This window comes from Salvelinus fontinalis, chromosome 4 (assembly GCF_029448725.1).
Source record: "Salvelinus fontinalis isolate EN_2023a chromosome 4, ASM2944872v1, whole genome shotgun sequence".
Taxonomy (NCBI): Eukaryota; Metazoa; Chordata; class Actinopteri; order Salmoniformes; family Salmonidae; genus Salvelinus; species Salvelinus fontinalis.
The window spans coordinates 60,123,762-60,137,183 of record NC_074668.1 but is presented as its reverse complement, the minus strand read 5'-3'; the positions used below and the strand labels follow the sequence as shown (position 1 = coordinate 60,137,183).

Below are 13,422 nucleotides of genomic sequence, written 5' to 3'. Positions count from 1 at the left end.
TCATTCTATATCCTACGGGGTGGGGCCAATTCAAATTTCAATTAATGAGTTGAATCGGAGTCAATTACAAAATGTTGAATTAAGCCTAAGGCTGGTTTATGTTACTGTAGGGTATCTTCTGCCGCTAGCACATGGAAGAGCATTATTCTTGGAAAAAGTGATATTTTGAAATAAAGCTAATCTTTTCAATTCAAGATATTTGGCAAAGGTAAGTGTTTGGAAACCTCAGAATCTGCATTTTTTGATACTACACTGACCAAAAATATAAACGCTGCATGTTGATCACATGTTTCATGAGCTAAAATAAAAGAGTCTAGAAATGTTCCATGCGCACAAAAAGCTTCTCTCAATTGTTGTGCACAAATTTGTTTACGTCCCTGTTAGTGAGCATTTGTCCTTTGCCAAGATAATCCATCCACCTGACAGATGTGGCATTTCATGAAGCTGATTAAACAGCATGGTCATTACACAATTGCACCTTGTGCTGGTGACAATAAAAGGCCACTCTAAAATGTGCAGTTTTGTCACAACACAATGCCACAGATATCTCAACTTTAGAGGGAGTTTACAATTGGCATGCTGACTGCAGGAATGTCCACCAGAGCTGTTGCCAGAAAATCTCATTTTAATTTCTCTACCTTAAGCCACCTCCAGTGTCGTTTGATACAATTTGGCAGTACGTCCAACCAGCCTCACAATCGAAGAAAACGTTTAACCACGCTAGCCCAGGACCTCCAAATCTGGCTTCTTCACCTGCGGAATCGTCTGAGACCAGCCACCCGGACAACTGATGACACAATGGGTTTGCACAACCAAAGAATTTCTGCAAAAACTGTCAGAAGCCATCTAAGGGAAGCTCATCTGCATGCTCGTCGTCCTCACCAGGGTCTTGACCTGACAGCAGTTTGGCGTTGTAACCGACTTCAGTGGGCAAATGCTTACCTTCGATGACCACTGACACAATGGAGAAGTGTGCTCTTCACGAATGAATCTGTTTCAACTGTACCTGGAAGATAGCAAGCGTTTATGGCGTCGTTTTGGGTCGAGTGGTTTGCTGATGTCAACGTTGTGAACAGAGTGCCCCATGGTGGCGGTGGGGTTATGGTATGGGCAGGCATAAGTTATGGACAGCAAACACTACTGCATTTTATTGATGGCAATTTGAATGCACAGAGATTGAGTGATGAGAACCTGAGGCCCATTCTCGTGCCATTCATCAGTCGCCACCACCTCGTGTTTCAGCATGATAATGCACAGGCCCATGTTGCAAGGATCTGTACACAATTCCTGGAAGCTGAAAATGTCCATGGCCTCATACTCACCAGACAAGTCACCCATTGAGTATGTTTGGGATGCTCTGGATCGATGTGTACGACCGCGTGTTCCAGTTCACGGCAATATCCAGCAACTTCACACAGACATTTTTTTTAATTTTTTTTAACCTTTATTTAACTAGGCAAGTCAGTTAAGAACAAATTCTTATTTTCAATGACGGCCTAGGAACAGTGGGTTAACTGCCTGTTCAGGGGCAGAACGACAGATTTGTACCTTGTCAGCGCGGGGATTTGAACATTGAAGAAGAGTGGGACAACATTCCACAGGCCATAATCAACATCCTGATCAACTCTATACGAAAGAGTTGTTGCGCTGCATGAGGTAAATTGTGGTCACACCAGATACGAACTGTTTTCTGATCCACACCCCTACCTCTTTTTTTAAAGGTATCTGTGACCAACAGATGCATATCTGTATTCCCAGCCGTGAAATCCATAGATTAGGGCCTAATTAATTAATTTGAATTGACTGATTTCCTTATATGAACTGTAACTCAGTAAAATCTGTGAAATTGTTGCATGTTGCATATTTTTGTTCAATAGCACCCATAAGCTTTGTTTAGTCATCTTCTCCCTGGTCTTCACAACTATCCATGTGTATAAACATCAAATTATTATAGCCAATATACAATACATTCCTTGCACATCAAAGCAACTATAGAAGTCTTTTCTATTGCAGGTGCCCCTAATCGCAAAGGCTCGTATCAGGTTTCAGAAATAGGATCCTTTTAAAGGCCTTTTTTACTCAAAAGCCCTAAACTGTGCTGAGTATATGGTTAACATGAATATTTGATGGGGCCACTTTAAGTTCCATGTTATCTTTTGTGTATATACAGTACCTCAGATAGTAGGTGTAGTTTGTGGCTTTCAAAGAATATACTTAAACATCTAAGCAGGTAATGCTTTCTACTGCCTTAAAGATCGATCTTAGGGCCTCCCGGGTGGCGCAGTGGTCTAGGGCACTGCATCGCAGTGCTAACTGCGCCACCAGAGTATCTGGGTTCGCGCCCAGGCTCTGTCACAGCCGGCCGCGACCGGGAGGTCCGTGGGGCGACGCACAATTGGCATAGCGTCGTCCGGGGTAGGGAGGGTTTGGCCGGTAGGGATATCCTTGTCTCATCGCGCTCCAGCGACTCCTGTGGCGGGCCGGGCGCAGTGTGCGCCAACCAAGGGGGCCAAGTACACGGTGTTTCCTCCGACACATTGGTGCGGCTGGCTTCCGGGTTGGAGGCGCGCTGTGTTAAGAAGCAGTACGGCTGGTTGGGTTGTGCTTCGGAGGACGCATGGCTTTCGACCTTCGTCTCTCCCGAGCCTGTACGGGAGTTGTAGCGATGAGACAAGGTAGTAATTACTAGCGATTGGATACCACGAAAATTGGGGACAAAATTAAAAAATTAAATTAAAATTAAAAAGAAAGAAAAAAAGATCGATCTTGAGGAAAGATCAAATACACCTGCCTCTTCTACTTTCAAAAATATACTCTCTGTGCACATCTGCAGAATGTTCATTTTATTCACATGATACTGCAAAAAATATTTACATTTTATTACTAAAAGTTTTTGATGTTTAGTTTGTATTTTGATGAGACATGAACAACAAACAGAATTGTAATACTCTTTATTACGCTTGATTTTAATCTTATCCCCACAAATATTTATAGAATTACATTCTACAGTAGTTGCTAGGTCCATCTTCCAATCGAATGTGTCCAAGTCTCTTATCCAGGTATCCAGGTGTATCACTTTCCATAGAGCACTAACACAGCTATTCTAGAGAGGCACGCTGCCAAAACAACATGTTCCACTTTCCCCCTGTGAATACCCAAATCACAGACGCTGTTCAGAGCCCCAACCCATCCGGCTCAGTCAGGCAGGAAGTCCCTGAATGAGCTGAAGCTGAAGCTGCGGCCAGGGGTGCCAGGAGGATTGGAGTTGATCCTGGGGATCTTCTCCATCAGCTTGGAGACTGCTCTCCTGCGAAATGAGGCTGGGGAAGTGTCAAGCTGCTGGATCACATCTCCATAAAGAACACTAAAGACGGCAGCTGTCTCTTCCCATCCGTCACGCACTGAAATCTCATGGAAGGGCAGTTTTAAGCCCTGTGACAGGCCTTCTCCATCCTCAGTGCTCACCATTCGGTCAAACTCAAGGTCCTTCTTGTTGGCCACAATAACTATGGGTGGAGGCTCAGGGCTGCACTTGCAGGCGCCTGAAGAAGAGTGGATGTGATTGACGAGGAAACAGAGGCGCATGACCTCGTCAAAGCTACACCTATCTGTTACAGAGTACACAATCACAAATCCGTCTCCCCACTTTATCTTCTCTTCGATCAGCAGGGCATCTTCCTCCTTACAATAAATGTATATTTAGATATAGAACTGCTAGAACACCACAAAAATCATATATCAATACAAAAAACTATACACTGAGTATACCAAACATTAGGAACACCTTCCTTAATATTGAGTTGCACCCCCCCTCTCCCTTTTGCCCTCAGAACAGCCTCAACTCGTCGGGGTATGGACTCTACAAGGTGTTAAAAGCATTCCACAGGGATGCTTCCCACAGTTGTGTCAAGTTGGCTGGATGTCCTTTGGGTGGTGCACCATTATTGATACACACAAAACTGTTGAGTATGAAAAACCCAGCAGTATTGATGTTCTTGACACAAACAGGCGCGCCTGGCACCTGCTACCATACTCCGTTCAAAGGCACTTAAATCTTTTGTCTTGCCCATTCACCCTCTGAATGGCACACATACACAATCCATGTCTCAAGACTTTAAAATCATCTGGTCAGCCTATGTCATGGAAAGAGCAAGTGTTCTTAATGTTTTGTATACTCAGTGTATATGATTGAGTGGAATGTATTTGCAGAAATAATATGGCCAATTGACTGGTAACACATAGGTCTTCAAACTACTGACCATGGTTGCATTATAATGAATACTCAGGATTCTGAATCTGGACAGAAACATGAGTGGTCAATGATGATTAGATAGAATTGTAGGCTATGTCAAAACAACTTAGATTGTTTCATAGGATGATTGCATAACTGTTAGGTTAAGCCAAGCACGCTCACCTGCCCTGCTGTGTCCAGTATTTCAAAGTGTACCACATCACCACCAATAGACATCTCATGTCTATATATGGTCTCTGCAGAAAGACATGCCAATTGTTTGTCAAACTTGATAGAGTGAGCCATATTTATATTAGATTCATTCTAATGATTTATTAGTCCTTAATACACTAGGCTACACTGCGTCTTTACGCATGGCATGACATATCGGATTAAAGTCGACGCAATCCCTCTCCCTCTGAATACCTACCGAGCGTTGGGTCATACTCGCCAATGAATCTTCTAGTGATAAATCGCACAGCCATTGCTGTAAAATACGAAGTGAAATATGAGTTTTAAGAAAATTGCTTTTGATAGATATTACACGTGTGAAACTGAAGCAAGTCTGGAACTAGAGCGCAAATCAGGATAATCTGATGATAACCCATAACCTATGCTATAATATTTTCTACATCAATGATTGTTTCTATGCTAAAGTGGCTCTGTGCTTACCAGTTTTGCCAACAGCCGCTTGGCCCAAAATCACTATCCTGACCGTTCTCGAAGACAAACTGCCTGTCCTTTTCAAAGTTCTTGATAGACCAAAATTGGTGGACATGGTTTCTTTATCCATTGGATGTTGTTAAATTAGTCATCAAATTCAACATTCAAAACCATAAAAAGTTTCCAATTCATATTCGATGCGATCCCCGAGCTCTACGAGATTGTACAGGCACCCGCACTCTTGAATAGCAACCTGGACTCAGGAGTAGACGTAACATAGTAAACAAAAAGCCTGGCCATCAAATTAGTATGATATGGTATGTATTAATTTGTGGATGTCCATTATCCATTTATTATATGTTAGGTATTAGAATTCGTAAGGTTAAATTGTTAAGGTTAGCTAACCAAACATATTAAGTAGTTGCAAAGTTGTTAATTAGCTAAAATGCTAAAGTTGCTCGTGATGACATTCAAACACGCAACATTTGTGTTACTAGATGTCCACCCTGCCCAATCACCCTCCGAAGACAGTAACATTCTGTCTTATATAATTATACCATAATATTTTGAGGGAGTTTTAAAAGAACTGACCTTTCAATGAGGACTCAAATCTTTTTCCAGTTCACTTCACCTATTTTGTGGGCCGAGTCCTCTTTGCATTCACATTGCTATGTTTAGAAAGGAACCAAGATCTTTTTCCAACATGCACTCTGGGTTTTTACAAAGTGCAGGACAAGCCATTTAATCCAAATGTGTTACTGGACAGGTAGATATACCTACTTACATTTTAGAAGCTAATAGATTGCATTTAGTTAAAGGTACATTTGATTGGTAACATAATACATAGCAATAGAGTAACTGCAGAATAAATAATGCTGTCATTAAAAAATGTACACCCAAGGTGGGCTACTGCCCCTTTAAGAGCTAGAATAGATTGCCTACCCTATGATGTGATTTTCACCAAATTTGTTGTCATCTCACACTATTCAAACTCCACAATCAATAAACAGCTTATGAAGCTCTCTTAGCCTATAGATCACATATAGCAAAAAACCTATCTCAACAAAAATTAAAGTCCTTGACAATTGCTAGTCAATATCCAAAAACAGCAGTTTTTCCCGCGAACATACACATCCTCATAAACTCTCACCAACGTGAGGGTTTATGGCAAGGGAAATAGTGTTGCAGTAGTCTAGTGTGTGGTGCGGGAATAATGACAAGCGAACTTGGAGAGCTTGGTGTTCACATTGTCCTAAAAAAGGGAACCAGACCCCATATTCAAGCAAAGCGAAGTCAGACCACCTCTCGAGATGGTCTCAGTTTGGATCGCTTCCGGGGCTCTTTTGAGGGGTCTGAGTTCTTTTGGAGTGTTCACACTGCACAAAAAAAATTAAGCAAACCACAGAGTTCACAAAAATTGTCTGAAAGGGACCAAGTGTGAAAACGTTGTGTCTCGGGTTTTTGTTTACTATGTTATGTCTAGTCTATGAGACCAGGCTGGAATACCTCAAGTTTTCCTTCTTTTCTGTCTTCAAGCTAGGTTTCTCGACTCAGCAACATTTCATATGGCTATTTGTCATATAGGCGAGAAACTGTGCCTGAATTTCACCAATTTCATGACAGATTCATAAATAATTGACCAACCACAGATTGTTGTAGATGTACAATATAAGCACATCTTCTTACATAAAAAAAGGTACATTTACAAATATTAACTTTAAAGTTACCAAATGTTGTATATAAATACGTTTTCCCATTATATTTTCATACTGAGCACGTGTTCTCAATTTCAGTGGCACATTCACTGACCAAAAGTTTATTTACAATTCAAAACATATAGCATCATCTCAATCTGGGAGCAACTTCAATTGTGTTGATCCGAAGCACTGTCTGTGGTTGCTCAATAACTGAAAAAGGAAAAGACAATAGTTAGTCTTGCAGCAGCCCCACTTATGTAGCATTATTCTGAAAAACACACTGTCAGGTTATTCATATTGCTTTCACAGAATTTACTTCAGAGGATGAATATCCTTTAGAATATTTGAACATATAATTCATGAAAAATGCAAGACCTCAAGTGTGCCTCTTTTCTGTTGTGATATCCTGGGTCATTTCCGCTCTCTGGAGAGATTTAATGTTCCTGTTTACTCCAAGAAAACAATATCAAATTATACTCGACCAGTAATTGGTATGTGTGGACAGAGGAATTTAGGTCATTCATTGAATCTAAAAAAAAGATGATTATGATCCAGTGATCACCCAACTATGTATTCCTTAATTAAAAAGTGTGTAGTGTACCAATTCATACAGTGGTTTCCCACTTTCCTTTTCTACTAGCTACCTTGGAATGTGTCACTTTCCCACACTAAAACTCTTGCAGCTTCTACACACTTGTTCATGCTGACAATTCTCCCTGGGAAATGATATTTGACGTTTACATTCGAGTGTTGCTGTTTAGATTGTTTCCCAATTAAATGAAAATACCTTTCATAGGAATATTAAGGGAATAAAGGAATAGCGTTGTGCTAGCTTAGATTTGTACACTACACCATTTTAGATATTATTTTAACCTCATTGCTTAAATATCAAGAAAAACATTCAACATGTAAAAAAAAAATATATATATATATATATATATATATATATATATATATATATATATATACACACTGCTCAGAAAAATAAAGGGAACACTTAAACAACACAATGTAACTCCAAGTCAATCACACTTCTGTGAAATCAAACTGTCCACTTAGGAAGCAACACTGATTGACAATCAATTTCACATGCTGTTGTGCAAATGGAATAGACAAAAGGTGGAAATTATAGGCAATTAGTAAGACACCCCCCAAAAAGGAATGGTTATGCAGGTGGTGACCACACACCACTTCTCAGTTCCTATGCTTCCTGGCTGATGTTTTGGTCACTTTTGAATGCTGGCGGTGCTTTCACTCTAGTGGTAGCATGAGACGGAGTCTACAACCCACACAAGTGGCTCAGGTAGTGCAGCTCATCCAGGATGGCACATCAATGCGAGCTGTGGCAAAAAGGTTTGCTGTGTCTGTCAGCGTAGTGTCCAGAGCATGGAGGCGCTACCAGGAGACAGGCCAGTACATCAGGAGATGTGGAGGAGGCCGTAGGAGGGCAACAACCCAGCAGCAGGACCGCTACCTCCGCCTTTGTGCAAGGAGGTGCACTGCCAGAGCCCTGCAAAATGAGCTCCAGCAGGCCACAAATGTGCATGTGTCTGCTCAAACGGTCAGAAACAGACTCCATGAGGGTGGTATGAGGGCCCGACGTCCACAGGTGGGGGTTGTGCTTACAGCCCAACACCGTGCAGGACGTTTGGCATTTGCCAGAGAACACCAAGATTGGCAAATTCGCCACTGGCGCCCTGTGCTCTTCACAGATGAAAGCAGGTTCACACTGAGCACATGAGCACATGTGACAGACGTGACAGAGTCTGGAGACGCCGTGGAGAACGTTCTGCTGCCTGCAACATCCTCCAGCATGACCGGTTTGGCGGTGGGTCAGTCATGATGTGGGGTGGCATTTCTTTGTGGGGCCGCACAGCCCTCCATGTGCTCGCCAGAGGTAGCCTGACTGCCATTAGGTACCGAGATGAGATCCTCAGACCCCTTGTGAGACCATATGCTGACACATGCACATTTGTGGCCTGCTGGAGGTCATTTTGCAGGGCTCTGGCAGTGCACCTCCTTGCACAAAGGCGGAGGTAGCGGTCCTGCTGCTGGGTTGTTGCCCTCCTACGGCCTCCTCCACGTCTCCTGATGTACTGGCCTGTCTCCTGGTAGCGCCTCCATGCTCTGGAGACTACGCTGACAGACACAGCAAACCTTTTTGCCACAGCTCGCATTGATGTGCCATCCTGGATGAACTGCACTACCTGAGCCACTTGTGTGGGTTGTAGACTCCGTCTCAAGCTACCACTAGAGTGAGAGCACCGCCAGCATTCAAAAGTGACCAAAACATCAGCCAGGAAGCATAGGAACTGAGAAGTGGTCTGTGGTCACCACCTGCAGAAGCACTCCTTTTTGGGGGTGTCTTGCTAATTGCCTTTAATTTCCACCTTTTGTCTATTCCATTCGCACAACAGCATGTGAAATTTATTGTCAATCAGTGTTGCTTCCTAAGTGGACAGTTTGATTTCACAAAAGTGTGATTCACTTGGAGTTACATTGTGTTGTTTAAGTGTTCCCTTTATTTTTTTGAGCAGTGTATATATACTTCTTTTCTTCTGGTATCTGTGTCTTTTCCAGAACTGCATGTGAACTTTGGGCCAGGATTCATTCTTCTCAATGACAGTTGCCTCTACTCTGACCAAATCACGACTACGTGTGAATAGAGGAGAGGAAATGGCTCTTAGAAATATGACAACAAAAAAGTGCAGTATATTCTACGCCTTACTGCATACATTCAAAACCCAAACATGCATAATTTCCTCCTCAGTTGAGATATAGAACTAGAAAACTTACCCGAGTAGGGGCCTCCCAATCAGTGTGAACTCTTCTCCACCAACCAGCAACACCTATTAGACGGAAGGATTTTGTCCATAAAAAAAGTGTAGTCTACAAGACTGCACTTGATGCTAGGGTCTACCAACATTGCAGTTAACAGACTTATTTGTGTGCCGAAAATAGGGCAAGCGAAAGTACATGGGTTTGAGAACTGTAATTTACTAATATCCATAAAATAATTTACAGCAATCATTTACAGCAATGGAGTTGGTAAGAGCATAAAAAGATCTGGGACAAGGCTAAAAAGATTTGGCACGTGTGGAAAATTAGTCCTTTCCAAATAGTAATAACACTAAGAATATAAAGCACACAGACCTTCAAGTCTAATCTGGTCACCACATTCAGCATCAATGTGGTTTTCAATGAAGATCAGGTCCTCATTTGTCACTTTCCATTGTCGACTTGCAAAATGGACAACTGCAAAAAGTCCTCTATAGTCTTCCTTTGCAAGAAGAGTGTTCACATTTTCTAGAACCACTGAAAGGCAATGGGAGAGTGATCGTTCAGACACAGTAAATTACAAAAACAATGAGTCTAAAGATTGATTTAGCCCTAGGCTGAAATGTTATGTCTATCTTTCACTCCAAAATAGGCATGTATTAAAACCTTTTAAAGGACAATTATTTATCGTAAATAGTCCTTGATGTGTGTTTAATGGTATTGCTTTATCAAAACACCTTTGTGCTGCCTCTCCTCTTCTTCACGGCTGATGTGGGACATTTCTGGCCACAAGGGTCTGGATAAGGACGTCTGTGGTACATAACTGCTGGGGAACATGAGCCGAAATTGCGTTATTTTGAGTATCATATTTTGGGTGGGTGAAGGTGTTCTCTTTAAATAACTTAAACTCAGACATCACACAGTAAGAATTGTAATCTAGAATCAATATGGAGTATGAAGTAATAATTTTACATTAAGAAGTTGAGTGGATATACTGTACCTTGATAGTAATTTGATGCTCTGAGAACTTTGATGACGTGCTAGGGCAGGACACAGAAGTCCTGAACGACAGCTCTTCAATTAGTTTTTTCTTCCCTCAGAGGGAGATTGATCCTATTCACTAATCTCTGAAATACACGCGTGTTGTGTAACTACTCACTGGCTATACATTACTTACACACCAAGGTTATGCTCAATACATTCAATTGCGACCAATTTTATACAGACGAGAAGCATTAATGAAAGCTGCTGTTTTGCCTTTTGATTTCAACAGAACACTCATCAAGTTTATGAGATGTAATGGTTAGCTAATGTGCAAATTTAGCTTGCTCTATTTCAGAGATAATACACTGCACGAATAATTCGACCAATTTAGATTTGTCGACATACGGGTAACGTTAAAGGACCTATCCATTTGATTAAGAACAGGAATTTTCATATGTGCTTGTAATCTCCAGATATCCATTGCTCAAAATCAGCGCCATCTTGCCTGTGAACGGTAGGTGTTACAGTCATTATATTCCCCGGATTACTGTCAAGTAAAATAAATTCCATTAAAAAAACTATTGCTATTCGGAAATTAAAGATGCACTATACATAAATCCCTTCGCCATTTCCTGGTTGCTAAAATTCTAATAGTCGCCTAATTTCATGTTGTGACAAAACAAGCAAGAATAGTGTAGAGATGTATTGTACTGTCTAAACCGCTGTGAAATACATTTTCCATAACAAAAAATATTGTATTTTCAGCTGTTTGAAATTAATGTACAAAACCGAAAGAAAAAGACCAAAAAATAAATGTAAGAATAGGAAGCATATAAATAGCGCACATAGAACAGAGCTACTGGTTTCAATGAGATATATAACACACATTTCTATGTGCATTTGGTCGGTCGCCCAAAAAATGACATATTGCAGCTTTAAGAACCAACATTTGACTATTTCTTTTGTGCAAAACAAGTATTGAATACATAAATGCAGTGGAAGGCAGAAATTGGTGTGAATGAGAAATGCTGCCACATACCTAAAGAATAACATATATCATTAATAAGACGCCAGCCACTCAAGTCATAGACTGTTCTCACTACTACCGCACAGCAAGGGGTACAGATGCACCAAGTCTGGAACAAACAGGACCCTGAACAGCTTCTACCCCCAAGCTATAAGACTGCTAAATAGTTAACCAATAGCTACCTGGAATATCTATATTGGCCCTTTTTTCTCTAATCTCTTTAAACTCATCACATACGCTGCTGTTAGTCTTATAGGTACTTTATCCCTACCTATATGTACATATCTACCTCAATTAACTTGTACCCCTGCACATCTACTCTGTACTGGTACGCTGTGTATATAGCCAAGTTATCATTTCTTTTTTTACAATTTCTATTTTTCTTTCATTGTTGGGAACGTCCTGTAAGTAAGCATTTCACTATTAGTCTACCCCTACTGTTTACAAAGCATGTGACAAATATTTGATTTGATGAAGACTTTTTATTCCAAAATAAATACATTTAAAAAACAAAATTTTTGAAGGTTCCCATGAGGACTTTTCCAAGCCTCAAGACTTTGGCAAAAGCAAACAGAACAGCGTCTGTTGACACCTCTGTGGCAAAGCAACAGCTCCATTTTTTAGGGGGAATACCAGTACTGTAGGTCAAATAATGAAAGTCACAGTGGGGTGCCAAAACACAGAGTTGCCTGTGAATTGTGTATTTAGGGTTTAATATTACTGTATTGAATGACCATTTCCTTGTCAAGATTGTGGGATATCTATTTTTTTATAGGCATTGGCAGAGAAATGTATAACTAACAGAAGCAGACTCCAGTGCTGCAACCGTTTAAATATCTGTCCTTAGTCTTATTTTGCTTGCTCCAACCTGTCCCTTAACGTTTTGTGGGTTGGTGAGAAAGACAAACACGTCTGGTCATTTTCAGCACCAGAGCCCATGCTTCCCAAATTGTCTAGTCAAGCCTCTCTCTAGGTTGTCCAATGGTAATCATAATGGAGGCCATACTCATGCCACATAAGGTCGTCAGACTCCCAGCAGGAGAATGGGCCTATCCTAGGCCTAAATTGAAAAGGCTTCCTGCTTTTACAAATTGCAGTAAATCAAGATAGCAGTACCAGTCCTCATGTAAAGAAATTAGCTAAACTTGCAGTTCAGGCTCTCAACAGGGATCTGTCAGCCGTGTTCCCCTACCATGAAATGTACTTTGACGCAAGCAAAAATATGTTCAGGAAATGTACCTTTTCTAGTTGACTCAGATATTTCAACACATTATGCCTTCATATTTTGTTCAGAGAAAAGGGCAAATAGTCAGAGACAATTTTAATATTAATTTTTTAAATATTTAATTGTACATAAACAAACCAACCAACCAAATAGGGATCACAATCTTGGCTCACAAAATGACTGCTTATTGAGTGTGCACTTAGCTTCACGCCTGTGGAGACCGTGTTATCCTTAATCCAAAACATTGAAGACAATATCGAACTGAAATTATTAAAAAAGCAACCGTTTTGGCCATGTAATAAATTCAGCAATGTCTATGCCTTCACAGCAAAATCAAAACATTGTAAAACAAAACAATTATAAAGAAAAGCTTTTAATTGAATTCAACTAAAGGCGACTTCACAGAAATGCATTATTTTATCAATTAATATTACAGCTGTACAGACTAAGGTTTGGTCATGTGGCAACTAAGCTCTACATGGTTGAACTTCTTTGAATTTCAATGTCACATTGTGAAATATAATAACTTTGTTCAAGTAGAAAAGGCAAAAACTGTACAAACCAAATGTTAAATAGAAAATCAGTCACTTTGTACCAATAATAATGCTAAAAATATCCAACAGGTTTCTTTTTTAGGATCACATTTAAACTCAGACCTAGCAGCTGACATATCTGGAAATACAAATCTGTCACATAATGTTAAAATTAAATGAGCCCAGTCAATCCAATTACAATTTGTCTATTTTTTCTGCAGGTCAATTAATTTAAAGAGATTCCATCCATTTTTGTTGAACAATGGGAGATCAATAACCCAGAG

At 40.5% G+C, this 13,422-nt stretch overlaps 1 protein-coding gene across 3 annotated transcripts; it reads right to left on the bottom strand.

Moving 5' to 3' along the window:
• Nucleotides 1-1,686: 1,686 nt before the first annotated feature.
• LOC129854103 (ras-related and estrogen-regulated growth inhibitor-like) lies at nucleotides 1,687-11,431 on the bottom strand. Of its 3 annotated transcripts, XM_055920798.1 has the most exons (7): nucleotides 10,107-11,431; nucleotides 9,745-9,906; nucleotides 9,388-9,440; nucleotides 4,904-6,801; nucleotides 4,662-4,718; nucleotides 4,415-4,488; nucleotides 2,742-3,681 (listed from the first exon to the last, which is right to left on the bottom strand). In XM_055920798.1, the coding sequence occupies exons 4-7, from the start codon at nucleotides 5,022-5,024 to the stop codon at nucleotides 3,196-3,198; spliced, it is 738 nt and encodes a 245-aa protein (XP_055776773.1). In that variant the 5' UTR covers nucleotides 5,025-6,801; nucleotides 9,388-9,440; nucleotides 9,745-9,906; nucleotides 10,107-11,431; the 3' UTR covers nucleotides 2,742-3,195. The 3 variants fall into 3 exon arrangements, with proteins under 3 accessions (XP_055776775.1, XP_055776773.1, XP_055776774.1); XM_055920800.1 differs by lacking the exons at nucleotides 9,388-9,440; nucleotides 9,745-9,906; nucleotides 10,107-11,431 and adding an exon at nucleotides 6,967-7,482 and having other exon boundaries at nucleotides 1,687-3,681; nucleotides 6,719-6,801; XM_055920799.1 differs by lacking the exons at nucleotides 9,388-9,440; nucleotides 9,745-9,906; nucleotides 10,107-11,431 and adding an exon at nucleotides 6,967-7,479.
• Between the last annotated feature and the right edge of the window lie 1,991 nt (nucleotides 11,432-13,422).